The sequence below is a fragment of the Dreissena polymorpha genome, chromosome 3 (assembly GCF_020536995.1).
Source record: "Dreissena polymorpha isolate Duluth1 chromosome 3, UMN_Dpol_1.0, whole genome shotgun sequence".
Lineage (NCBI taxonomy): Eukaryota > Metazoa > Mollusca > Bivalvia > Myida > Dreissenidae > Dreissena > Dreissena polymorpha.
The window spans coordinates 91437306-91464992 of record NC_068357.1 but is presented as its reverse complement, the minus strand read 5'-3'; the positions used below and the strand labels follow the sequence as shown (position 1 = coordinate 91464992).

At 38.7% G+C, this 27687-nt stretch overlaps 2 protein-coding genes across 5 annotated transcripts in view; one reads left to right on the top strand and one right to left on the bottom strand.

Moving 5' to 3' along the window:
- Positions 1 to 19194, top strand: part of LOC127875287 (splicing factor 3B subunit 2-like) — a 45470-nt gene extending 26276 nt beyond the window's left edge. For both annotated transcript variants that reach the window (XM_052420244.1, XM_052420245.1), the window contains exons 14-25: positions 339 to 417; positions 2987 to 3103; positions 4682 to 4816; positions 6081 to 6260; positions 7601 to 7750; positions 8650 to 8739; positions 9662 to 9769; positions 10870 to 10977; positions 11595 to 11731; positions 13533 to 13731; positions 14066 to 14263; positions 18670 to 19194. In XM_052420244.1, the coding sequence (XP_052276204.1) occupies positions 339 to 417; positions 2987 to 3103; positions 4682 to 4816; positions 6081 to 6260; positions 7601 to 7750; positions 8650 to 8739; positions 9662 to 9769; positions 10870 to 10977; positions 11595 to 11731; positions 13533 to 13731; positions 14066 to 14263; positions 18670 to 18735 (1567 nt within the window). In that variant the 3' untranslated portion in view covers positions 18736 to 19194. The remainder of the gene's footprint in view (positions 1 to 338; positions 418 to 2986; positions 3104 to 4681; positions 4817 to 6080; positions 6261 to 7600; positions 7751 to 8649; positions 8740 to 9661; positions 9770 to 10869; positions 10978 to 11594; positions 11732 to 13532; positions 13732 to 14065; positions 14264 to 18669) is intronic.
- A 5333-nt stretch (positions 19195 to 24527) lies between these two features.
- Positions 24528 to 27687, bottom strand: part of LOC127875282 (uncharacterized) — a 171987-nt gene continuing 168827 nt past the window's right edge. For 2 of the 3 annotated variants that reach the window (XM_052420236.1, XM_052420237.1), the window contains exon 2: positions 24528 to 25988. In XM_052420236.1, coding sequence (XP_052276196.1) covers positions 25104 to 25889 — 786 coding nt within the window. In that variant the 5' untranslated portion in view covers positions 25890 to 25988 and the 3' untranslated portion in view covers positions 24528 to 25103. Of the gene's footprint in view, positions 25989 to 27479; positions 27534 to 27687 lie in introns of those variants that run through there. The other variant, XM_052420235.1, reaches the window with a different exon arrangement.

Sequence of the window (27687 nt, the reverse complement as noted above, 5' to 3'; positions counted from 1 at the left end):
CTTTTGTTTGCTTTAAGAGCCTTCAATGTAATGCAATTATTAACTGCACTAGAAAAGTCTTGCTTTGAGTTCTACACAACTTTGAGGAAAGCTCAGCAAATCTTCCTTTTATTAAAAGAATCTGCATATTTCAGTGGACTATTGATCACATGCATACTGACTGTTTCATACATTTTAATTCATTAAATTAATGCCATATTTTGACACAAACTGTAAAAAAAATGCCTTTTGGGAAGATTGTCTTCCCAGATAAGCCTGTGCACACTGCACAGGCCAATATGAAACGACACTTTAGGCACAAACAAAGCCCAGAACAAGGCTCTTATTGTCTCCTTCAGATATGTCCAGGAACAACTGGATCTTGACCCTACTGACCCCAACTACTTCACCTTCAGCAAGATCTTTGAGGCTTTCAAGGTATGTAGTGCTGTCATGTTGTTCAGATTCTTAAGGTATCGAGGAGCTGTATTCACCAATAATAAACTCAAACTTAAACTCAACCTAGACTTTGACTCAGACTTAGACTTACAAAAGACAGACTCAGGATTCGTATTCAAGTGGCGTCGTGCTGCGGCCATTTTGAATTTGTACATGTGTAGAACGTTACGTCGCGATTGTATTACGTAAGTCTAAACATTGTAGACTTAGCATTTGAGACTTACATTACTGAGTCTGAGTCTAAAACTTACCGTTTTATGTTTCGTGAATTATGTTTTGTTAGCCTGAGTTTGAGTCTGAGTCAGAAACTTGAGCTGAGTCTATGATTTGAGACTTACGTACATTGGTGAATATGGCTCCAGGCTTACAATACTTTGAATACTTGTACAAGAGACGCTTTGTTAGGCTGATTTTGAGGGAGTCTATTGGTAATTACTGGGTACAGTGTTCATCCCGGAACATGCCTTTGTGGGATACTTGCATAAAATAATGAAAAGCCGCACCTAAAATATTGTTCAAGCGCATCAAAAAAATATCAAAGGGTCATTATTTGTTTCCATGAAAATGAGCAAAAACGTATAGTGACTTGGACACATTGCGTATTCTTCTTGTTTGTAGGAATAGAGGCCCTTGCTTGGCTAATAAGCAGGCACTGTATATATTTAGTAATTTTACAAGTAGATAAATGGCACACTTCATATTAGGACAACAACACATTGCTGAAAGTTCTATTTCTGAACATTAATCTGTAATATTCTTGAGTTTTAGGCTATTTTAATTAAGATTAAAATTTGTATAAGAGAGCCTTAAGGGACGAATGCTGTTGCTTTTTTACACATTTTTTTTACCAAATCCAGTATGTCTGCTAGATAAACTTCAGGATTAACTTGAGCAACAGTCTGAATAAGTTGACAATAAATTCATCAATTTATGTTGGACAAAGGACAAATTTTTGTGATTTCTGTAAGATGAACTCCAAAGTAAGAAACAATATAAAACTAATAAATGTGTAAATGGCTCTACATTTTCAAACAAACCAAATATCAGAATGACGACAAAAGGACCAGCTCAAGCTGTTCAGGTGTTCGGGCGTAAAAAACAGCAACAGCAGTTGCCCACTGCAAGAGGGGGAAAGGCTTAATCAAGATCAATGGCCGGCCTATAGAATATCTGGAACCTGAGGTCACCCGTTACAAGCTCCAGGAGCCAGTTATGCTGTTGGGCAAATAGAAGTTTGCTGGTGTCGACATTTGTGTTCGGGTCCGCGGAGGTGGTAATGTCCCACGGATCTATGCTATTCGATAAGCTATTTCCAAGTCACTTGTGGCGTATTACCAGAAATATGTTGATGAGACGTCCATAAAGGAGATCAATGACCTGCTGATTCCCTACGACAAGAGCCTCCTGGTTGCTGACCCCAGGCACTTTGAGGCCAAGAAGTTCAGAGGGCCAGGAGCCAGGGCCAAGTACTAGAAGTCTTACTGTTAAATCTTCTTATACACACTACGACAATAAAGAAAAAAATCATTTAAAAAAAAATAAAATAAAACCAAACTCTTTGAATAGACATTCAGCTGGGAATGATTTCAACTATGGAGAATATTTATAAAGTTTTACTGTAATACTTCAAAAGTCTTAAGAACTAAGTTTTTGCTTCTTTTAATCTGTATTGTCAACAAGAAGGATAATTATTGTCCCAGATAAAAATGTTAAAGGCACTGACCACCTCAGCCCAAAAAAAACAGTGGACATTGCTTAGAAAATATTGAGACAAAATGTCTGATGTGTGAAATTAAACAAACGTATAAACATGGCCATGGATAGTCACTTCAGGGTTGTACATAATGTTTTGCTAATTTTCATCAGCTGCACATAATATTATTCATTTGTAAAGATCAAAGGTACAATGTGATGTTACATATCTGAAAAAAACTCTGTGAACAAGCAACATCATTGCAGTACTTGATAAATGTCAGGGCCATATTTTAGTTTTTAGATCCTGTGTAATAGTCAAACGTTCAATAATCTCAGTTCGGTGACATAAAAGTACTTGCTGGAAAGTAATTGGTAATGTTCTTTTACTAAGTAGTTACATGTTTTAAACAAAGGTTGTACCTCATACTCTTGTCTTAAGGCTTCTGGTTTGTTCCCAGTCGGGTCACATGAGCTGTCTGATTATTGGTCATAAAATCCTTTCTATGTGTTTTGTCATCTGATTACTTACAGCAGTTATATGCCTAAAATACTGTTGACATTTAATGTGGTTAAACCTTTCCTCGATAAGAAGGAAAGTAAAAATGGCTAAAGTCTGAGTAACTTGCAGTCTGTTCAAGTTTTTATGCTGTTTGCTGCTCATCAGTACCTTAGGGTTGGAAATTAAGCATTTAAATCTAAAATCTAGTAAGAGAGGTTGTTCATTAAATTTAATTTTTTAAGGGACTACAAATGCATAATGGTATTTATCTGATTGTTAAAGGTTTAAACATTCCAAGACACAAACAAAATACATGACCTTATTTTCTAATAATAGTATTATTGTTCTGTTCAGATCACAGATGAGAGTGCACGGGATGCCCTCAAGCAGGCTGAAGTAGCGCCAGAGAAACCTGCTGAGCCCGCAAAGAAAGTCCACGACCCAGATGCTGATGACTCTGATGAAGAAATGGTGAGCATATAAGCAAACATTCATTTGTCAGAATCTAAGTTGAAGTTATAAGATTTAGAATGTAGAATCCTGTTCTATGTAATGAAATCATTTTCAAAACAGAGGTATGATTCTCTGGTTTTGGATTATTTTGTCCCTTGGGCTGACAAATATTATGTGCAAATAGGACTTGAAAACGATCTGTTTAAATTGCTGTGTTACATCACTTTGGAAATAAATGCCTACAGTTAATGCGTAATTGAAACTATTATCTGTTAATTAAGATCACCACTCAGTACAGAAAGTAAAGTGTTTTTTTCTAATCCCCAATATACTATTGTTTTTCTTTAGATGTCAAAGACAATTTTTCCCCTACTGCAGTAAGCAAATATTTAGCAGTATAACATAATATTTAGAACATCCCAGTACTCAAAATATTTTCCAAACTATTTTTGTGCTAGATCAAATCTCACATAATTTTCAGCTCAACTATTCACCAAAAAGTCTGAGCTATACTTTTCACCAAAATGTCGATGTCCGCTGCATAATGCTGTGGTTAAGTTATTATCTCCATATCACCATTTCTGATACAGGTATTCAATTGAAACTTAACACGAAAGTTTGGGTTTATTGTGTGAGGTCACAGACCAAGTTCTATAATTTTGACATGCAATTTAGAGCAGAATTGTGTCCTTTTTAAGACCAAGTTCTATACATCTGACCGGGAATTTAGAGAATTATGCCCCTTTTTATGCCCCCAGTCTATATATACAGTATATAATTTTTAATTTTACTGCACAAGACTATTACAAATATTCAACATTAAATATTTATTTTATGCTTTCCGGTGGTTTATAGAGAAATATCAGTGAATTAAAACTGATAATTTCACTGTTTCAAACAATGAAAATTATCAGTGAAAATTATCGATTATTTTCACTGTTTATGTTAAATGACGTCATTTTTTTGACGAAATGACGTCATTTTCTTAACGAAATTCTTTGGTTAAACTCTTTAACAATGTATATTAACTGTGAAAAACAGCATAAAATAAAAAGAAAATTTGTTGGGTTCGGTGGATTATTGATTTTAATTCACTTGTGATCATATAAAATAAATATTTTCACTTGCGGCTACGCCACTCGTGAAAATATTATTTTCTATGATCACTCGCGAATTAAAATCGATAATCCACCGAATCCAACAAATATCCTCTATGTCTTTGTTGCCATTATAAATGTAAAGGGAGAAGAATAGTCAAGCTTGGGACAGAACTTGTTGTATAAAAAAAAAAGAATTAAATGAAAGTTAATTTTGTTTAAATGTGAGATCATATTATGATTTCATTTGTGGTCATATCAAACAGATATTTTTACCCCACTACTTGGAATATATTTCACCTGAAGCCTAATGAAAAATAATGCAAAATGTGCTCTTTCTGCCTTAAATTGATTTTCACAAAGAAGAACATTCCTTTAAAAAAAATACCATAAAAGCGGACAGTGTTTACACTTTACGCATATGCAGTAAGCCCAGGTTCCATTATAATGCAAAATTGGATCTTTTACAAAAATCAAAAAATATCCCTCACGAACATAGGAGAAGAAAGCGGACGATGACGGACCAAAGCTTTCCAAGAAGAAGTTGAAGAAGCTGACCAGACTGAGTGTGGCCCAACTGAAGCAGTTGGTCACCAGGCCTGATGTCGTAGAAATGCATGATGTCACTGCACAGGTAAGACCAGGCTTGATGTCGTAGAGATGCATGATGTCACTGCAAAGGTAAGACCAGGCCTGATGTGGTAGAAATGCATGATGTCACTGCACAGGTAAGACCAGGCCTGATGTGGTAGAGATGCATGATGTCACTGCACAGGTAAGATCAGGCCTGATGTGGTAGAAATGCATGATGTCACTGCACAGGTAAGACCAGGCCTGATGTGGTAGAGATGCATGATGTCACTGCACAGGTAAGACCAGGCCTGATGTCATAGAAATGCATGATGTCACTGCACAGGTAAGACCAAGCCTGATGTCGTAGAAATGCATGATGTCACTGCACAGGTAAGACCAGGCCTGATGTGGTAGAAATGCATGATGTCAGTGCACAGGTAAGACCAGGCCTGATCTGGTAGAGATGCATGATGTCACTGCACAGGTAAGACCAGGCCTGATGTGGTAGAGATGCATGATGTCACTGCACAGGTAAGACCAGGCCTGATGTGGTAGAGATGCATGATGTCACTGCACAGGCGAGGATTTTGTAATTTTTCGTGTGTTTTTGTTAACCTTGTTCTTGGATAATGGCTTCAATGCATGTGCAAAAATTGTCATCCCAGTCTGCATAGGCTAATATGGGAAGAAATTCAAGCTTCAACTAGATTTGAACGAAATTCCACAACAGCAGAAAATGTCATTTCTGATTATCATGTACAAACTGCAAAGGCTAATTTGGGACGATACTTGATGCACATGCATTAAGCTCATTTTCCCATAAAACTGCTTAGTTTATTTCCTCAATTTCAATAGGCGGCATACGGATTTTGACTCTGAATTTGTATGTTAGGCTCAACTTGAACAGTATAATAGCTAGAAATTAAATTTAATGAACACCCTGGTATTCATCAGCGCTGGACTGAGGTAGTATTGTGCTACTTTTTCTTCCAAAATCAGAGGTTATGCCCTTTTGTTAGCTAACTTTGACTAGTTGCAAGCTTCAAACACTGTTAAATTGTGTATATTTGTTGGCATGAAATTGTGTGTGTGTTTTTAAAGACTTTTACCTGGAATTGTAAAGTCATAGATTTCTTATTTTGGCAAAAAAAGGAAAGAATTTGTCAGGTGCATTTTTCAATGTTTTTGTGTTACATTCATGGATCAGTCAACTTACGGAATCAACAAAAATTAATGTATTTTCGAATAATATTGATTTTACAGTATTTTTATCCAGGTAATCAACATTTATAAAATGATAAATCAATAATGATTTGATCACACAGGATCCGAAACTGCTAGTCCATCTGAAGGCAACACGTAACTCTGTGCCAGTACCGAGACACTGGTGTTTCAAGCGCAAGTACCTGCAGGGCAAGCGTGGTATTGAGAAGGCCCCCTTTGAGTTGCCTGAATACATCCAGGCCACGGGCATCACAGAGATGAGGGCTGCCCTTGCTGAGAAGGTGAGGGTGTTGTTTGCATCTGAGCGTTGTTGCTTGAAGCTTTAATGACCAGTTAAGCTTACAGCAGTTACTTTTTGGATTTAGTTATTAATGTTATTTAAATGTTCACTCTTTGATATATTTATTATGCCCCCTGTAGGGTGGTATATAGCAGTTGAACTGTCCCTCAGTCCCTCTGTCTGTCTGTCTGTCTGTCTGCCAGTCCGTCCGTCCGTCCATCCGAAAACTTTAACATTGTCCTTAACTTTTGCATTATTGAAGATAGCAACTTGATATTTGGCATGCATGTGTATCTCATGGAGCTGCACATTTTGAGTGGTGAAAGGTCAAGGTCATCCTTCAAGGTCAAAGGTCAAATATATGGCTTCAAAGCGGCACAATAGGGGGCTGTGTGTTTCTGACAAACACATCTCTTTTTGGATTTAGTTATTCATGTTACTTAAATGTTCACTCTGTGATATATTTATTTTGCTTTCAAAATGTATTTTATTTCGGTCTGAAGTAAACAAATTTAAATGGCCACAAAGGTTTGCAGTAACAAGTCCCTGCAGTTAGCAATGTTTTTTCTTGTGTGTGTGTGTGAGTCCTATTTTAATTTCTATTTTCCATAAGAGCTCAAACAAAATCAAAAAGATAAAATTTGAAATTGAGACACAGGGTACTCTTTTAGACAATTCAGGCACAGGGGTACCCCTGCATTTTAAGTCTTTTGGAAATGGCATGTTAATTACTGGTTTTCAAGTTCCTTTACACAAAAATGCCATAAAAGCAGTGCATGTCGTCCCTGTGCTGACTGCATAGACTAATCCGGGATGAGATTTCAGGCACATGCGTTAAGCCACATTTTCTTTTTTGGATGTTCATTTTAAAGATAGTTGTAGCCTAACTTGGACACTTTGAATGCTATTTAATAGCTGCCGATCAATATTTTTAACTACATAAGTAACAACAAGCACAACATGGCAAATTTAAATATTAGGTGTAAGTAAAAACCGGCGAATTTAAATATACAAAAATATGTACATTTGTGTCGTGTTCTGAGAAAACTGGGCTTAATGCTTGTGTGTAAAGTGCCGTCCCAGATTAGCCTGTGCAGTCCGCACAGGCTAATCAGGGACGACACTTTCCGCTTTTATGGTATTTTTAGTTTGAAGGAAGTCCCTTCTTACCGAAAATCAAGTTTAAGCGGAAAGTGTCGTCCCTGATTAGCCTGTGCGGGATGCACAGGCTAATCTGGGACGACACTTTACGAACATGTATTATGCCCAGTTTTATCAGAACAATACACATTTAAATGTTCCTCAGGAGCAAACAAAATAATGTCTATTTTATTGGTACAGGAAGATCAAAAGAACCTGAAGGCTAAGATGCGTGAGAAGGTGCGTCCAAAGATGGGAAAGATCGACATTGACTACCAGAAACTGCATGACGCCTTCTTCAGGTGGCAGGTCAAACCTAAGATGACCATCCACGGAGATCTTTACTATGAGGTAACGGAATTAGGCTGGGGATGGTAGATTATAATGAACCAACAGATGAACCCAGGGCAACTCATGGCTTGATTGATCAAGTTGGATTTGATTTAATTGAGTAAAATAAGTCTGGTTATTTTAAGAAATTAGCCAAGCTCGGGAGAAAAAACAAGGCTTTATGCATGTGCAGTCTGCACAGGCTAATCAGGGTCGACACTTTCCACCTTCACGGAATTTCCGTTTAGAGGAGACCATATTAAACAAAAATTCCAGAAAATGTCGTACCTGATTAGCCTGTTCAGGCTGGGAAGATTAATAATGGTTTGACACTTTGTGCACATGTGTTAAGGCCAGATTTCCCAGAACGTATGTTTTGACGAATCAATTGATGTACCTAGGGCAAGTCATTACTTGATTGATCAAGGTGTAATGAAGGGGCGAGTCATTACTTGATTGATCAAGTTGTATGAAGGGGCAAGTCATTACTTGATTGATCAAGGTGTAATGCAGGGGCAAGTCATTGCTTCATTGATCAAGGTGTAATGCAATTTTATTACATAAAATAATTATTTCTGGTTAAATTCAGATTTCTCTACATGTTGTTATGAAAGTTCAATGAGTTAAGTAAACATAGTTTATTTTTCGATTGGTTTTACTTGTAGCTGAAAAAGTTGTTATGTCCAAATAACTTTCCTGCAGTACACCTGTTTGCTGATTTTAATATGCTTTATTAAAAGTTATTGACTTGAAAGATGTGGCAAAGTTAACAATCTTTAAATGTTCAATATTTACATTCATATCACGCCAACATCAGAAGTACTGCTGATACATAATGACATTCTTTATCAACATTTTGGAAGTATATTTAATATTAAAAACATTCTACAGTTTTTGTGTATTCCATCATTGCTTTACAGGGAAAAGAGTTTGAAACAAGATTAAAAGAGAAGAAGCCAGGCAATTTATCAGATGACCTGAAGACAGCTCTAGGCATGCCTATAGGCCCAGTGAGTAGAATGCTGATGTAGTTCCCAGAACAATAGCATTACCAGCATACATGTGCTTTCTATTTGGGTATGGCATTTTTCAAGGAATTATAACATTATATTTGTTATATCCCGCCAAAGATAGAATTGGCGTTGTCTGTTCATCAGTCAGTCACAAAACATTTCAGGTCTATATCTCATAAACTATATAAGTTATCAACTTATTGGGTGTATAGATATTAATGAGAAGTGCCATGCACAAGAACCATAACCCTTCACTATCTTAAATAAAAGTTATTGCCCTTTGTTGTTTTTGTATGATGTAACTTTTTAGGGCTATATCTCATATACGATGCAAGATTTCAACATGAAACTTCATGGATGTGTAGAAATCAATGGAAAGAAGTGCCATGGGAAAGAACTATAACCCTACTTTTTCTTTAATAAGAATTATTTCCCTGTCTTGTTTTGTATGATGTAACTTTTTAGCGCTATATCTCAGATACGCCACAAGATTTCAAAATGAAGCTTCATGGGATGTATAGATATCAATGAGGAGTGTTGCAATGCGTCAAAACAATTTCTCTACACTCAATTATTTGTTTAGGATTTAACCATATATCAACTTAAGGGATTTGCACTTACCATGAACACAATTTATTTGTGGGGATATCAATATTCAACAAATTAACTTGTTTTTATTAGGGTTTGGCTATTACAGAATTAGTTTTTTTTTTTAAATAATTATTTGTTTATAAATGTTTTGTTATTATATTATGAATATTGCAAAATTTCTGATCTTTATCTTAATCTATAAATCAAAAGCATCTGGTATTTAAAGGAGAAGTCACAGTTGGTGTCAATTTTGTTAGTCCCTCTTTAAAATAACTATACTAGTAGTGTTGTCAATATTCCCTAGAAAACGTTATCCCTCTAATTTCAGCAATCAGAGAAGGTGCCTCCCCCATGGTTGATTGCCATGCAGAGATACGGACCACCGCCTTCCTACCCAAGCCTGAAAATCCCCGGCCTTAATGCCCCCATACCCGAGGTGAGTGCTGCTCGGTTTCAGGAATGTGGTCATCATTTTAGCCACTTATGGGGGAAATGGGCTTAATGCATGCATGTGCATTCAGTGTCATCCCAGGTAACCCTGTGCAGTGTGCACAGGCTAATCACAGGGAGGACACTTTCCATGTTAAATACAGTTTATTCTTAGTGTGTGGTCTCAGTTTAATCTGCTCGGACTTCACAGGCTAATTTGGGGCGAAACTTTAAAGCCCAGTTTTTCAAGAACAAAGCTGATTTGAAACGAGGAATATTTATATCAACCTAAGGAATTTAGCAGGAGGTTTAGAAGGCTCCTGTGGGATACAACAAATTAAAGTTCTTAAAGAAAACAAACTATATTTAAATGATTTGAAACTATTAATTTGAGTAGCATTCTGTTTCTAATAATAGCAATATTGATCATGTTCAATATATTTATTTAATACAAGAAAGAAATTAATACTTGTGTGAAAACTTATAAATACTTACTGCATATAATAATGCTAATTGTCTGTTACAAAAATAGAATAAAATTGAGGAATGAGGGAGAAAGAGCTTAATTGCCCTGTATATTGTCCTGCTTATTGTCCCCTACCGGTTTCACCGGAGTGGACTTATGGTTTTCGCTCTGTGTGTCTGTCTGTCTGTGAGTCTGTCACACTTTTCTGGATCCTGCGATAACTTTAAAAGTTCGTCATATTTTTTCATGAAACTTGAACCATGGATAGATGGCAATATGGACATTATGCACGTCATTTCATTTTGTTTCTTTGTCAAAAATTCTGGTTGCTATGGCAACAAATAGACCAGAAATACAGCTGAAATGGTGGTTTTCTGGATTTCCTAAAAAATTCTGGTTGCTATGGCAACAAATATATATATATAAAAAATCTGATAATGGTGGAATTTCTGACAATGGTGGAGCCGGTAGGGGACATATATTGCTTGGCAATAGTCTTGTTTTTTTATCTCACCTGAGCACAGCGCTGATAAAAATTGTTAAATACCTTTGGATTTCAGGTGAGCAACATTGGGCCTTTAGCCCTCTTTGCATTACTATTATTGTTTACGTTTTGTAGTCACTGCATATTCTTTTTTCAGGCCTGTTCATTTGGCTACCATGCAGGTGGGTGGGGTAAACCTCCAGTGGATGAAAATGGAAAACCTTTATATGGAGATGTGTTTGGCACTAAGAGTGCAGAGTTTGAAGTAAGTATTAAAAATACAAGAATCTTTAAAGAAGTTTGTGACTTAAGTCTTTCCTAAGACATTGTGTGAGAATTATTTCACATAATAATTTTTCAATCAAGTTATAAATACTCAAGTTTTGTGTCCATAGACACAGATTAAAGACTACGACATTGATGCTTTGAAATGAATTAGGACTTAAGTCTTATATTAATATGTTATTTTAAAAACAAATAATTTTACAATGCAGTTATAAACCCTTGATTTCTTTTACATTTGCATTAGTTAAAGACAAACACATTTTACACTTTTGTTAGAAGTGAACTTGTTTTACGCAAATGCAACTGAGCCGCGCTCTGGGGAAAACAAACTTAATGGTTGTGCGTAAAATGTCGTGCCAGATTTGTCTGCACAGACTAATCAGGGATAACATTTTTTTCGCTTTTATGGAATTTTAAGTTCACTGAAAGCCTAAACAAATAGCCAGTCTAGGCAGACAGTGTTGTCACTGATTTGCACAGGCTCACTGATTTGCACAGGCTAATCTGGGACAACACTTGATGCACATTCATTGAGCCTGTTTTTCCCAGATGGAATAATTGTGTTATAAAGTCATGAACATTTTGTTTCCTCTACAGACACAGGTTAAAGATGACGACATTGACCGTTCCCACTGGGGTGAACTCGAGTCTGAGTCAGAGTCTGAGGAAGAGAGTGAGTCTGAATCTGAGGAGGAGGGGCCAGACGAGACGGGGCTGGTCACACCCGCAGAGGGGTCAGTGTTAATATAATAAATATAATAAAAAAATTCTAATGATATCTATGTCAAGTTCACTTATGGTTTCAGGTAAAAACTATGGCCAAAAACCACATTTATTATGCAAATTTCACAAAAGCCACTTAGAACAGTTAAGTTTTTATTCTCAGGTAAGTGACATAGGGCCATTATAGACTTTAGTTGCCTTTTAACTTTTTCTTTTTCTACGTTTTTTGCAAAGAAAATAGATTAAACTCAGTTGACAGTAGATGGTTCAGGCACAGTAGGTTCAGGTTTTGCTATGTCTCAACATGCAGGGGTGGCGAAATCTCAAAAAACTATACTTGTCCACGGACAACCATTTAGGAAATTTAACTTGTCCGTTGCTGAACTACACTTGTCCGTTAATGTTTATATAAATTATAAACGCATTTATTGATTAATGTAAAACAATTTGGAATAGACCAAAATGAGTATGATTTGCTAGTTTTGTTTATAGTTGTATTTCAATAGTACATTCATTATAGCAGTATATTATAAACAATATAAAGACTTTCTAAAACTTTTAATCTTGCAGAGCTTAGTGTTATTAAAACATGTGTTGAACATAAGTACATCATAATCTTAACAAATTAAACTAGTTCAATATGTGGACCTCATCAGACTGAGACTCTGCGCCGCTACTGGTAGCAATTTGATTATCATCAACTGGTAACCATTGAAAATCTTTGAGCCAAGTTTCTTGAAAAGTTCTGGTGCGTTTAATAGATCATATTTTTTATCATAATCTTTCTTAGTTTTTTTGGGAGGTGGACTGCTCAAAGCTTCGGGTTTCTGCTCCGTTGTTGAAGATTTAAAAAAACAAATGTTCCATTTTTACCATTAAAGTCCTCTTAAATAAAAAGGTAGACCGTGTTTTGATTATCTTACTTTGATACTTTTTATTTCCGTCTGATTGTAAAAATAAAGAAACCAGTCTGTACACTGTCTAACAATCGGGCCGAATGTTTAAAATGTGACATGCTCCTGGTCTCTTATAGAATAAGGGAGATCACTGCGCAGGAGTGTGCCCGTATTTTAGATTGATTGCTCCGCAAATAGCACTGACTATGTAATCGCATGTCAACATCCGGTTTTGTAAAACTTAATTACGGCTTTAATACAATGTATTTTTTTGTATACCTGGACCAGACTTTTAAAAAACTTGTTGTCCACGGAAAAAATCAGTTGCCCAGACAAGCAAATGTACGACTCGGGCAACTCGGACATTTGATTTCGCCAACCCTGAACATTGGATAGTAACAATAGGTTGCACCCTTTATTTTTGTTTTTAACAAAAAGCAACATGTCGAGTCACAATATAGTTTTCAGACAATCACTTGTCCAAAAAAATTCTCTTCTGCAATCAGTTTTTTTATCAGCGTAAAAGTAGCTGGAAAATTTTATAAAATGAGATCTATAAACTCTTTTGTTGGAAGTTACATGACATCAAAACTTGCCTATAAATTATTCTCAAGGTACCCCAGAAAGGAGTGTTAAACCCTATCCCACTCAGAAGCAAAGTGAAAATGTCTTTCTGCAACCATCAGAAAACCAGAACAGCCTGTGAGTTACTCGCAGACTGTTCATGTTTTATGCTGTTTGCTACTCATTTGTATTTTAGGGTTGGAAGCCTTTTGAAGGCAAATCTATTCAGAAAGGTCTTAAAGTTGTTTTTCTTAATGACTACAAACAAATGAGGTGCGTTTGTGAGCGGTATAGGGTTTAGAAATTATCGGTTAAACCATTTAATTAACCCCAACTTGCTTACATTGCACAGCCTGGTGACCCCAAGCGGTATGACCTCTGTGCCATTGGGTATGGAGACCCCAGACATGATAGAGCTCCGTAAGAAACGTATAGAGGACAGCATGGACCAGGGGGGAGAGACCCCCGCACTGTACCAGGTCATACCGGAGAAGAAAACCACAGTGGGTGGCGCCATGATGGGATCCGCGCATATCTACGACATCTCTGGGGTAGGGCTTGAAAGAGGTTTTCATTTAAACACACGAAAAGTTTTGATGGGGTATTGTGGAATCATTCTTGTCGCTTATCTGTTAATCTGTATAAAATGCTATGAATTTTAGCCTCATTGTGCGCAAACATAGGAGAGATTTCCTTTTAAACAATAAATTCCATAAAAGTGGCTTCCCTGATAAGCCTGTGAAAACTGCACAGGATAATCTGAAATGACACTTTATGCACGTGCAGTAAGCCTAGTTTCCCAAAACAGGACTTAAACAAACTTACTTTGAAAAGTTTAGACTCACAAATGCTTTTCTCTCAATTGATCTCTTCTGCTCTGACCAGGTCCCTGGAGGCCCACCAAGGAAGCCAGGTGAGAAGGTCTCATCAGAGGGCATAGAGGTCGCGCTGAACCCTGAGGAGCTTGATCTTGACACGGCAGCCATGCAGGCCAAGTACGACCAGACCCTGAAGGAGCAGCAGTCTCAGCTGGAGAAGGAGGACCTCAGTGATATGGTGGCTGAACACGCTGCCAAACAGAAGGTGGGTGTGAATCAGTTGTCTGCTAGTGATATGGTGGCTGAACACGCAGCCAAACAGAAGGTGGGTGTGAATCAGTTGTCTGCTAGTGATATGGTGGCTGAACACCCTGCCAAACAGAAGGTGGGTGTGAATCAGTAGTCTGCTAGTGATATGATGGCTGAACACGCCGCCAAACAGAAGGTGGGTGTGAATCAGTTGTCTGCTAGTGATATGGTGGCTGAACACGCCGCTAAACAGAAGGTGGGTGTGAATCAGTAGTCTTCTAGTGATATGGTGGCTGAACACGCTGCCAAACAGAAGGTGGGTGTGAATCAGTTGTCTGCTAGTGATATGGTGGCTGAACACGCCGCTAAACAGAAGGTGGGTGTGAATCAGTAGTCTGCTAGTGATATGGTGGCTGAACACGCTTCCAAACAGAAGGAAGGTGTGAATCAGTTGTCTGCTAGTGATATGGTGGCTGAAAACGCCGCTTAACAGAAGGTGGGTGTGAATCAGTAGTCTCCTAGTGATATGGTGGCTGAACACGCCGCCAAACAGAAGGTGGGTGTGAATCAATAGTCTGCTAGTGATATGGTTGCTGAACACGCTGCCTAACAGAAGGTGGGTGTATATCAGTTGTCTGCTAGTGATATGGTGGCTGAACACGCTGCCAAACAGAAGGTTGGTGTGAATCAGTAGTCTTCTAGTGATATGGTGGCTGAACACGCTGCCAAACAGAAGGTGGGTGTGAATCAGTAGTCTGCTAGTGATATGGTGGCTGAACACGCTGCCAAACTCAAGATGGGTGTTAATCAGTAGTCTGCTAGTGATATGGTGGCTGAACACGCCGCCAAACATAAGGTGGGTGTGAATCAGTGGTCTGTTAGTGATATGGTGGCTGAACATGCTGCAAAACAGAAGGTGGGTGTGAATCAGTAGTCTGCTAGTGGTATGGTGGCTGAACACGCCGCCAAACAGAAGGTGGGTGTGAATCAGTTGTCTGCTAGTTATATGGTAGCTGAACATGCCACCAAACAGAAGGTGGGTGTGAATCAGTTGTCTGCTAGTGATATGGTGGCTGAACACGCCGCATAACAGAAGGTGGGTGTGAATCAGTAGTCTGCTAGTGATATGGTGGCTGGACACGCAGCCAAACAGAAGGTGGGTGTGGATCAGTTGTCTGCTAGTGATATGGTGGCTAAACACGCCGCTAAACAGAAGGTGAGTGTGAATCAGTAGTCTTCTAGTGATATGGTGGCTGAACACGCCGCCAAACAGAAGGTGGGTGTGAATCAGTTGTCTGCTAGTGATATGGTGGCTGAACACGCCGCTCAACAGAAGGTGAGTGTGAATCAGTTGTCTGCTAGTGATATGGTGGCTGAACACGCCGCCAAACAGAAGGTGGGTGTGAATCAGTAGTCTGCTAGTGATATGGTGGCTGAACACGCCACCAAACAGAAGGTGAGTGTGAATCAGTAGTCTTCTAGTGATATGGTGGCTGAACACGCCGCCAAACAGAAGGTGGGTGTGAATCAGTTGTCTGCTAGTGATATGGTGGCTGAACATGCCGCTCAACAGAAGGTGAGTGTGAATCAGTTGTCTGCTAGTGATATGGTGGCTGAACACGCCGCCAAACAGAAGGTGGGTGTGAATCAGTAGTCTGCTAGTGATATGGTGGCTGAACACGCCACCAAACAGAAGGTGGGTGTGAATCAGTAGTCTGCTAGTGATATGGTAGCTGAACACGCAGCCAAACAGAAGGTGGGTGTGAATCAGTAGTCTGCTAGTGGTATGGTGGCTGAACACGCCGCCAAACAGAAGGTGGGTGTGAATCAGTAGTCTGCTAGTGATATGGTGGCTGAACACGCAGCCAAACAGAAGGTGGGTGTGAATCAGTTGTCTGCTAGTGATATGGTGGCTGAACACGCCGCCAAACAGAAGGTGGGTGTGAATCATAAGTCTTCTTGTGATATGGTGGCTGAACACGCCGCATAACAGAAGGTGGATGTGAATCAGTAGTCTGCAAGTGATATGGTGGCTGAACAGGCTGCTAAACAGAAGGTGAGTAAGAATAAGTTGTCTGCTTGTGATATGGTGGCTGAACACGCCGCCAAACAGAAGGTGAGTGTGAATCAGTTGTCTGCTAGTGATATGGTGGCTGAACACGCTGCCAAACAGAAGGTGAGTGTGAATCAGTAGTCTGCTAGTGATATGGTGGCTGAACATGCCGCTAAACAGAAGGTGAGTGTGAATCAGTAGGCTGCTAGTGAAATGGTGGCTGAACACGCTGCCAAACAGAAGGTGGGTGTGAATCAGTAGTCTGCTAGTGATATGGTGGCTGAACACGCCTCCAAACAGAAGGTGGGTGTGAATCAGTAGTCTGCTAGTGATATGGTGGCTGAACACGCCACCAAACAGAAGGTGGGTGTGAATCAGTAGTCTGCTAGTGATATGGTGGCTGAACACGCCGCCAAACAGAAGGTGGGTGTGAATCAGTTGTCTGCTAATGATATGGTGGCTGAACACGCCGCTCAACAGAAGGTGAGTGTGAATCAGTTGTCTGCTAGTGATATGGTGGCTGAACACGCCGCCAAACAGAAGGTGGGTGTGAATCAGTAGTCTGCTAGTGATATGGTGGCTGAACACGCCACCAAACAGAAGGTGGGTGTGAATCAGTAGTCTGCTAGTGATATGGTAGCTGAACACGCGGCCAAACAGAAGGTGGGTGTGAATCAGTAGTCTGCTAGTGGTATGGTGGCTGAACACGCCGCCAAACAGAAGGTGGGTGTGAATCAGTAGTCTGCTAGTGATATGGTGGCTGAACACGCAGCCAAACAGAAGGTGGGTGTGAATCAGTTGTCTGCTAGTGATATGGTGGCTGAACAAGCCGCCAAACAGAAGGTGGGTGTGAATCATTAGTCTTCTTGTGATATGGTGGCTGAACACGCCGCATAACAGAAAGTGGATGTGAATCAGTAGTCTGCAAGTGATATGGTGGCTGAACAGGCTGCTAAACAGAAGGTGAGTAAGAATAAGTTGTCTGCTTGTGATATGGTGGCTGAACACGCCGCCAAACAGAAGGTGAGTGTGAATCAGTAATCTGCTAGTGATATGGTGGCTGAACACGCTGCCAAACAGAAGGTGAGTGTGAATCAGTAGTCTGCTAGTGATATGGTGGCTGAACATGCCGCTAAACAGAAGGTGAGTGTGAATCCATAGGCTGCTAGTGAAATGGTGGCTGAACACGCTGCCAAACAGAAGGTGGGTGTGAATCAGTAGTCTGCTAGTGATATGGTGGCTGAACACGCCTCCAAACAGAAGGTGGGTGTGAATCAGTAGTCTGCTAGTGATATGGTGGCTGAACACGCCACCAAACAGAAGGTGGGTGTGAATCAGTAGTCTGCTAGTGATATGGTGGCTGAACACGCCGCCAAACAGAAGGTGGGTGTGAATCAGTAGTCTGCTAGTGATATGGTGGCTGAACACGCTGCCAAACAGAAGGTGGGTGTGAATCAGTAGTCTGCTAGTGATATGGTGGCTGAACACGCCGCCAAACAGAAGGTGAGTGTGAATCAGTTGTCTGCTAGTGATATGGTGGCTGAACACGCCGCTAAACAGAAGGTGGGTGTGAATCAGTTGTCTGCTAGTGATATGGTGGCTGAACACGCCGCTAAACAGAAGGTGGGTGTGAATCAGTAGTCTGCTAGTGATATGGTGGCTGAACACTCTGCCAAACAGAAGGTGGGTGTGAATCAGTAGTCTGCTGTAATTGTGGTTTGAACTGCATCAATGGTGTAGCTTTTCATAACCTTAGTAGTGATGTGAAGGTTGCACTTCAGTAATCATTTTTGGGTAGCATTTCTGTTGTTGAGTTAGAATGGTTCCTCAGTAGGTTGGTACCTAATTAGTTGTGTTAAGGTAGTGGTACTTTAATAGTGGTGTTAAAGTAGTGGTACCTAAATAGTGGTGTTAAAGTAGTAACGCTGTTGCGGTGTGAGGGTTGTACACTACTATTGGTGTGTGGGTGTTACCACAATAGTTTGCGGAGGGTTGATCTCAGTACTGGTGACACTCCTCTTATAATCTAGTAGTGTTATGAGAAATCTTAATCTTCTTGTTTACAATGTTCAATCAGTAACTACCAGTATATATATTTTTACTTGCTAAAGGTTCATCCTCAAATAAGTAAATTACTTATTATAAGATTTTGGCTTAAGGTTTTATTACCTATTACCTTTATTTTAAGACTACCTGTAGATACTATTATATTGAATATATATTCAATTTGCATTTGTATTTATTAGCTGTACAATTTTCAAGATTATAACTAGACTTATTATTTTGGTGGCTTTTCTATCTTTAGAAGGGTATTGAACTATTGGTAGTCATAGTTATCAAAATTTGATCTTGTACATTTGGTCTTTCAGAAACGTAAAAAGAAACAAGAAGAAAGTGGGAAAGCAGCAAAGAAATACAAGGAATTTAAGTTTTAGTGACAAATCAGTGTACAGACGTGACATTATTACACTGCATATTGACATCAACAAGGAACATTATTTTCTTCAATCAATTGGAAAATTTGCCTGGTATTGTTTCATGTGTTCATAGTCAGGACATATCTTGACACAACATAAACTGGTATGCCTATGAAGTATAGCATGATAATGTCTTTGATGCCGTCTGTTTTGTACTTTGTTAATGTTACCTTGTTGTCCATGGTGTGGTAGTGATGCAAAAATAAAATACGAACAGAAATCAATATTACTGGAAAACCATTTCGACTGTCACTTGAATTTATTGGAAAATTGGAGTATCAGTTTTCAGTTATTGAAGTAATGTAATCTTTGTAAAGTTGCAATCTTCTTTGAAATCAGATTTTCTTATCATGCTTCATAAATTGTATTGTTTGATATAAATTACAATGGAGTGAGTAAATGTACTAGATACATCAATATTTGTTTGTTGTCTGTTCTTCAGTTGAACAGTACCTCTAGCTTTTTTAGCTCACCTGAGCGATAGCTCGAGGTGAGCTATTGTGATCACTCAGCGTCTGGCGTCCGTCCGTCCGTCCGTCTGTAAACAATTTGTAAACATCTTCTTCTACTAAACCATTGAGCCAATTTCAACTAAATTTCATGTGGAGCATCCCTAGGTCATGGGACAAAAGAATTGTTAAAAAAAATTTGATCACATAACCAAGATGGCCGCCATGACCATATATGGTAAAAACCTTAAAAAATCTTCTTGTCAGAAACCGCTCATCAGATTTTCAAAAAATTTCACAGGGATGACCTTTGAGGGCTCCCCTGAAAAAGTTGTTCAAAGAAATTTGATTCGTCAAAAAACATGGCCGCAGGAGCTCGTTGAACTTTGCATGTTTATTCGTTTTTGCCTATTTTGTGAAAACTTTCAAAAATCTTCCACATTTTTTGTCCGATCCTTTCCAAATTTGCACAGTGTCTTTATATCAATGAGGACACGAACCCTACAAAAAATGAGCATTATTGGTCCATGAAGTACAGAATTACCTCCCCTTGAATTGAGAAAATGGTGTTTATGCAATAAAGTCCAAATTTTTCATCCAATTCTTTCCAAACTTGTAAGGATTTAGCATGGTTCAAACAAGGGAAACAACTACGGTTTATGCATGTTCTTTTTATTACAGATTTGCCTCCCTTTAATTCATTCAAAATCTCATTTTACAGCAGAGATTCCAAATCTCACCTGTAAATAAGCCCCATATTTACTGCCGGTGCTATGTTACCTTTTCCCATTTGATCATTCTTAAGTATTGGTCTTGTAATGCTGCTACTGCTACTGCTACTGCTACTACTTCTACTACTACTACTACTACTACTACTACTACTACTACTACTACTACTACTACTACTTCTACTACTACTACTACTACTACTTCTACTACTACTACTACTACTACTACTACTACTACTACTACTACTACTACTATTACTACTACTACTAGTACTACTACCACCACCACCACCACCACCACCACCACCACCACCACGTCTACTATTACTACTTCTACTACTACTGCCACTACTACTACTACTTTTACCACTACTACTACTACTACTACTACTACCACTACTACTACTACTACTACTACTACTACTACTACTTCTACTACTACTTCTACTACTACTACTACTACTACTTCTACTACTACTACTACTACTACTACTACTACTACTACTACTACTACAACTACTATTACTACTACTACTACTACTACTACTACTACTACTACTACTACTACTACTACACCACCACCACCACCACCACCACCACCACCACCACCACCACCACCACCACCACCACCACCACCACCACCACCATTCACAGTGACAAAAAACGTATTCACACAATGGCTGCTACTACAACTTATAGCCCATATAGGGGGGCATGCATGTTTTACAAACAGCCCTTGTTTCTATGGGATTTTAACCACAACTGTTCATGTTTATCTCCAACACATATTTTTAGGTCACCTGTCATGAAGTGACACGGTGAGCTTATGTGATCGTGTGATGTCCGGCGTCCGTTGTGCGTGCCTGCGTGTGTCCGTGCGTCAACAATTTGTTTGTGTAGACAGTAGAGGTCACAGTTTGCATCCAATCTTGATGAAATTTGGTCAAAATGTTTATCTTGATGAAATCCGGTTTGGGATTGTATTTGGGTCATCTGGGGTCAAAAACAAGGTCACTAGGTCAAATAATAGAACAACCTTCTGTAGACAATAGAGGTCACAGTTTTCATCCAATCTTTATGAAATTTGGTCAGAATGTTTATCTTGATAAAATCTGGGTTGGGATTTTATTTGAGTTATCTGGGGTCAAAAACTAGGTCACTAGGTCAAATAATAGAAAAACCTTGTGTAGACATTAGAGATCACAGTTTTCATCCAACCTTTATGAAATTTGGTCAGAATTCTTGATGAAATCTGGGTGGGATTGTATTTGGGTCATCTGGGGTAAAAATCTAGGTCAAATAAATAGAAAAACCTTGTGTTGACAATAGAGGTCACAGTTTTCATCCAATATTTATGAACTGTGGTCAGAATAATTATCTTGATGAAATCTGGATTGGGGTTGTATTTGGGTCATCTAGAGTCAGGAACTAGGTCACTAGGTCAAATCATAGAAAAACATTGTGTAGACTATAGAGGTCATAGTTTTCATCTGATCTTAATGAGTCAGGTGAGCGATTCAGGGCCATCATGGCCCTCTTGTCTGTGCAATTCACACATTACGGGGCATTTCAAAATTCTGTTTTACACATCTTAACTATTCTGAACCTTATCGATGCCTCACTGTCTTTTTAAGGGAATTTTTATAATCCATTTTCTTGTAATTGTGACAGTATATTTAAATTGTATTAATTATGTTCACAAACATGGTCAAATATTCAGTAAAATTCACATATATTTTACATAAAAAGCGTGTTTCTGAATACATGTCTAAATGTCAGGCATTGTGAGCTAAAAAACATTATCAGCTTTTGCCTGTTGTGCGTTATCAACATATGCCTTGTGAACACTTTGGAGGCTACATTTAATGCCTTCACTTTAAAAAACTTGGTCAATAAATGTGTCCATATGATATTTTGGCCAAGTTCAAAGCTGGGTCACATGGTCTGATCGGAGAAAAAATATGTTGACACTATAGACCACATTTATTGCCCAATCCTCATGAAACTTGGTCAGAACATGTGTCACAATCATATCTCAAGTAAGTTTGAAACTTGGTCATTTGGAGTCAACGACTAGTTAACTTGGGCAAATGAAATAATTCATATTTATTTGTGCAATGAAACTTGCCCTAAACATTTTTTCTCATATAGGATTGAGATATGGTCTCATTACGAGGCAGGTAGGTTTTCTTTATGAGGATGAAGTAAAAACATTTTATCGTTCAAGAATTCACATAGTTAACCCATTCATTGTGAAACTTTCTCAGAACATGACAACAAATGATATATGTGGGCTGAGTTTGAAAATATTTTTGGTTTTAAGGAAAAATGGTAGCGAGATGTTGATGCAGTTTTCCTTATTATGCCTATTGTAAATACTACCTGCCCATAGCACTTAAGTTGATTGAGGTGTAAGGTGAATGTCTTCAGGCCATTGGTGCTCATGCAGTTTGTAATATACAGTTTCTTAACTTGCCTTAATTAAGATAACAAACTTGTGAAATTCCCACTTAACAGTAAATTACATCTGTTTTAAAACCAATTATGAATACACTTATCGTTCAAGTCATGTCATTTCTAAAATCGTTACAGTTCATTGCACACTTCCTGACAACTTAAAGAATTATTCATGCTTGATATTATGCACAGTCGGGCCGCAAATACAAGCATACCCATCCATTGAGGTCCTTCATCGCCTTAAGCAGAATTATGTGTGTCCCATCACTCCTACTTCCTTAATGAAAGATACTTAATTTGATGTGTGGTTTTGTAAATCGGGTTACCCGGAGGAAACCCCACATGTCCGGCATGGTGACCACTCGTAAACTCATTGACTTCCGATAACGGGAAAGTGCGTGTAACAATCTCAGCGCCAAAAGGAAAGCCTCTTCTTATACATTCCAAGAATGTGTTTAAGAAATAATTCGTGTACGTTATAGTTTGTTGTCGAATAACCCACGGCCGGAAGTTTAGATGCGTAGGGATTAAATCACGAGTGCGAATTTGAAACCACGCATCTAAACTTTCGGCCGTGGGTTATTCGACAACAAACTATAACGTACACGAATTATTTCGATTCTAACACGATATTTACGAAAGATTTATAGAATGTATCTTATTTTTCTTGCATACTTTTTTATGTGAAGCTCCGCCCATAAAAATAGCTTTCGGCTGTTCTGTCGATCAGATCTCCGCCCTCAATAACAGCCAAACTGGATGGAAAAAACCCATTTCATTTCTCACGTTTGGTTAAATAAGAACAACAACAACTTGCGTAAACTAACATGTTTTCATTGTACACTTAAAATTAACGCAAGAGTGTTACATCTACAAGAAAATCCGCGATAAGAGCACATTGCTCCGATTCGAACTTCAGCCATTTTAGCAGGAGACGAACACCGTGGGAAATTGGGTCAATTTTACGCATTTCTGTTCATAGCATAGTATTTTGTCACGTGACTTTCATTCATAAAATACCGGATTATTACGCTGGTGAAAAATGTATCGGCATGTTTTGTTTTGCTACAGCGCGTGCTTTCAGTGTATAAGCTCCGCCCATAAGTTATTGCAGAATAACCCACGCTTGATTTCCTTCTTTGTCTATAGAAAACAAGTCACGTGCCGTGTTAGAATTGTTTATAAATAGCTTTCTTTCCACTATTGACTAATCAAAACCGACAATTCACCAGTTTAAGCTCATTGGATAAAATTAAGTGTTCTGCGAAATTGGCACGTAAAGGATGTATTGCCCTTGAAAATTATGACACAAAAAGTACGCGATTTATAATAATCGTATATATGTACCGGTAGTTACTTTTTGTATTATTAGCTGTACGGTTAGCGCGGTGGTTGGTACACTCGCTTCTCACCTCGGAAACCCTGGTTAAATACACCCGGCGTTTGTGAGTTTGGTTGGTTGTCACCATACCCGACAGGTGGGGTTTCCATCGGGTACTGCGGTTTCCCCAACAGTACAAGACCACATCAAAATTGAATACATTTCAGTAACAAATGAATAGCGATACTTAAAAGTCATCCCAAGTTGTATGATTCTAGTAAGTTAATTAGATAACACTCTCCGGGTCATCATGTCAAGTTGTGTCCGGTGTGGAAGGATCTCTTTCATTTCGAAATACACACACGTTTTGGCATAACAGAAAAGAGGAGATGCAACGGAAAATATTTTGCGCAGTACGTTGTAATGTAGTGTGCGATGCGAAGGGGTGCTAAAAGACACCTTTAAAGATACCAAAAATGTAGACTTAACAAAATCATAAACATCGTAAATGCTGTTTCAAACACCCACCATGAAACTCAGCATTGATTCATGCCTTCGTTTTTTTTTCTTGATTTCATTTGTCACAGCTGATTTTCTAATAGCTTTCATCGCATGCTTAATCATAACATATTCAGTATTCATGTTGCAACAGTGTGATTAGTATAAATAACGTGGATTTTATTTTGATTTCTCCAAAATGTAATGCTGAGGGGGTAAAACTCATTGCATTTAAAATATTTGTTATACCCATTGTTATCAGTCGCTTCAAAGCATGACACCAGAAAAAACACCTAGTTTTATGTTCGATGCATTTTATTTCTAAATTTAACATGCGGATATAAATATAAAAACAAAACTTAACATGCGGATGTATAACCAATAAAAAGCAACAAGGATGTCATCAAAAACATGAGAAGATAAAGTACAATTTAAAACAGTTGTAAATACATTACCGGGGTAAGTGAAGGGCAGTGCATACTTCATTAGTCATTTCTGCCACGTTACCGGGTATATACAGTTTACATGATAATAGTGATATAATCATGTTAATAAAAAGTAACAAGAAGCCAACATCGACAGTTTTTCTTTAATTTTGATGTTATTTAAATTCCATTATTATTGTTGTTAAAAGTGTAAAACTAAGTTGATCGTTTTAAAGAGTTTTTTGGCTGAAATGTGTTAAACATTCAACGAGTTAAAGAATCTTTTAAATGACCATTTTCACAAATGTATACATGGATAATGTAACAATTCTCTTTAAGGGTTCTATTGTTTTAGCATAGAATGCTGGCAAGGAAGACATTAAGCGGACTCTGAGATTTCAACAGTTATATTGTTCTTTCCAATTGATGTAACTAACATCCCAAATTTTTAATAAATGACAGACCGTGCATCAAAAAAGCCATGTACACTTTTCTCATTTCCATCAGCCGACAGGAAGTGTCGGGCCATCTCGGACCATGCCGACATCGTCTGCGTGACGTACATCCGGTCCGCGTCCGTGTACCGTTTCAGGTACTGTGCAGGCATGTCCAGAAGCTTCTGTATGGAGATCACGTGATCATGCTTTAACTCGCGTTCCCCGCGAGCCGCCATCATGTCCAGAATGCTCTCGTCCAAATTGAGACTTCCGTCGGAGTCGTCTTCCATGGACTCTTGACTGTATTGGACAACGGAAACGCCACATTGATGATCCTGTCTGAAGTATTCCGGATGGTGACAATTGTGAGCATAGTGGTGCTTCAGAGCTAGGTCCCATTCCGTCTGCTCCTCGAGCGTTTCCAACTTCCGGAAGCCGACACTTCCGTCGCCGAACATAACGGCGTAGCCTAACGCTTCCATTGGCGAAAACTTACTCAGATCATGTCGTAAAATGCGATCTTTCATGGTATCCGAGAACTTAACGCCGATTTTAACACATAATTGGTAACATTTATCCAACCAGCGGCGATGGGAGACGACGGTGCGGAAATGTCCCGGGACGCAAAACCTGATCAGGAGCCCATAGACATCGGCGGCGGCGGCGGGCTTGTCGTCATGACAACTGTCAATGCCACGGACGCTGCTTTTAACGGCGTCGCGGATTAGGTCAACATGGAGGTCGTCGGTAGGGGCCCCCGATCCTACGGTTCCCGCTAACCAATCTGTGATCAGCATCCAGAGGGCCCGGCAGTATACACTGTATGAGACTTTCAGAAGAGGGACATGTTCTCGGCCACACAGTGAAGTTGTTGTAGGCGTTTTCGTCTCCGATTCCTGAAAGTTCATTAAATTATGACTTTGACATTTTTAGATTAACGACTTAGTCAATAAAATTAAGGAAAAAAAACTTGTCTTAGGCAAATAACAATTAGTTGATATTTTCAACGAGAAGTATTAACTTTTGAAATATTTAGCCGGATTTTTTTCGAAAAAATCTCGGCTTATAGATTGATGTTGTCGGGCGGGCGGGCGGGCGGGGTGGCGGCGTGCTCGAAAATGTTAAAGTTCTTATTTCATGGTATAACTTTGGTATGCTTGGACCTAGAGTCTTCAAACTTGACATGAAGGTTGGCCAGGATTAACAGATGACCACTGGTCATTTCAAGGTCATTCATTTGAAGGTCAAGGTCACTGTGACCTTCAATATAAAAAATGTTAAAGTTCTTATAACTTTGGTATGCTTGGACCTAGAGTCTTGAAACTTGACATGAAGGTTGGCCATAACTAGTTAGTAACCACTGGTCATTTCAAGGTCATTCATTTGAAGGTCAAGGTCACTGTGACCTTGAATGTAAAAATGTTAAAGTTCTTATTTCATGGTATAACTTTGGTATGCTTGGACCTAGAGTCTTCAAACTTGACATGAAGGTTGGCCAGGATTAACAGATGACCACTGGTCATTTCAAGGTCATTCATTTGAAGGTGAAGGTCACTGTGACCTTCAATATAAAAATGTTAAAGTTGTTATAACTTTGGTATGCTTGGACCTAGAGTCTTGAAACTTGACATGAAGGTTGGCCAGAACTAGTAAGTAACCACTGGACATTTCAAGGTCATTCATTTGAAGGTCAAGGTCACTGTGACCTTGAATGTAAAAATGTTAAAGTTGTTATAACTTTGGTATGCTTGGACCTAGAGTCTTGAAACTTGACATGAAGGTTGGCCAGAACTAGTAAGTAACCACTGGACATTTCAAGGTCATTCATTTGAAGGTCAAGGTCACTGTGACCTTGAATGTAAAAATGTTAAAGTTCTTATTTCATGTTATAACTTTGGTATGCTTGTACCTAGAGTCTTCAAACTTGAAATAAAGATTGGCCAGTACTAGAAGATGACCACTGGTCATTTCAATGTCATTCATTTGAAGGTCAAGGTCACTGTGACCTTAAATGTTAAAATGTTAAAATTGTTATAACTTTGGTATGCTTGGACATAGAGTCTTCAAACTTGACATGAAGGTTTGCAAGCACACTTAGATGACCACTGGTCATTTCAAGGTCATTCATTCTAAGGTCAAGGTCACTGTGACCTTAAATGTTATTGTTGTTCATGTATATGCATGCATTCAAAACATAACACAAGGTTTGCTCATGCCTTGAAAAGTACTAACATTTCATTTTGACCTTTGAACAATATTTCAGTAATTTAAGTATTGCATTGACAAAAACACGAAAGGTACTTTCCTGTCATTTAAATCAAAAATCCGGCTTCAATGCGGTCATCTCCGACCGCGGAACTCTTGTTATAGTATAGTTTACACATTACCATTTCGAAGTTAATTTAGAAGCACAAACAGTGTACGGTTGTGAAGCAATTATCATTGAATGATGCGCATATTGATCAGTGAACTTGCTTAAATAGGTTTTTGAGGCTTTTCGTGGAAAACCCACACCTCTTAAATTCGTAATCCGCTGTGAACCGTAACGTTCAGTTTAGCATTAAAAACGTTCATATAAGCTTGCATAAGTGTTGA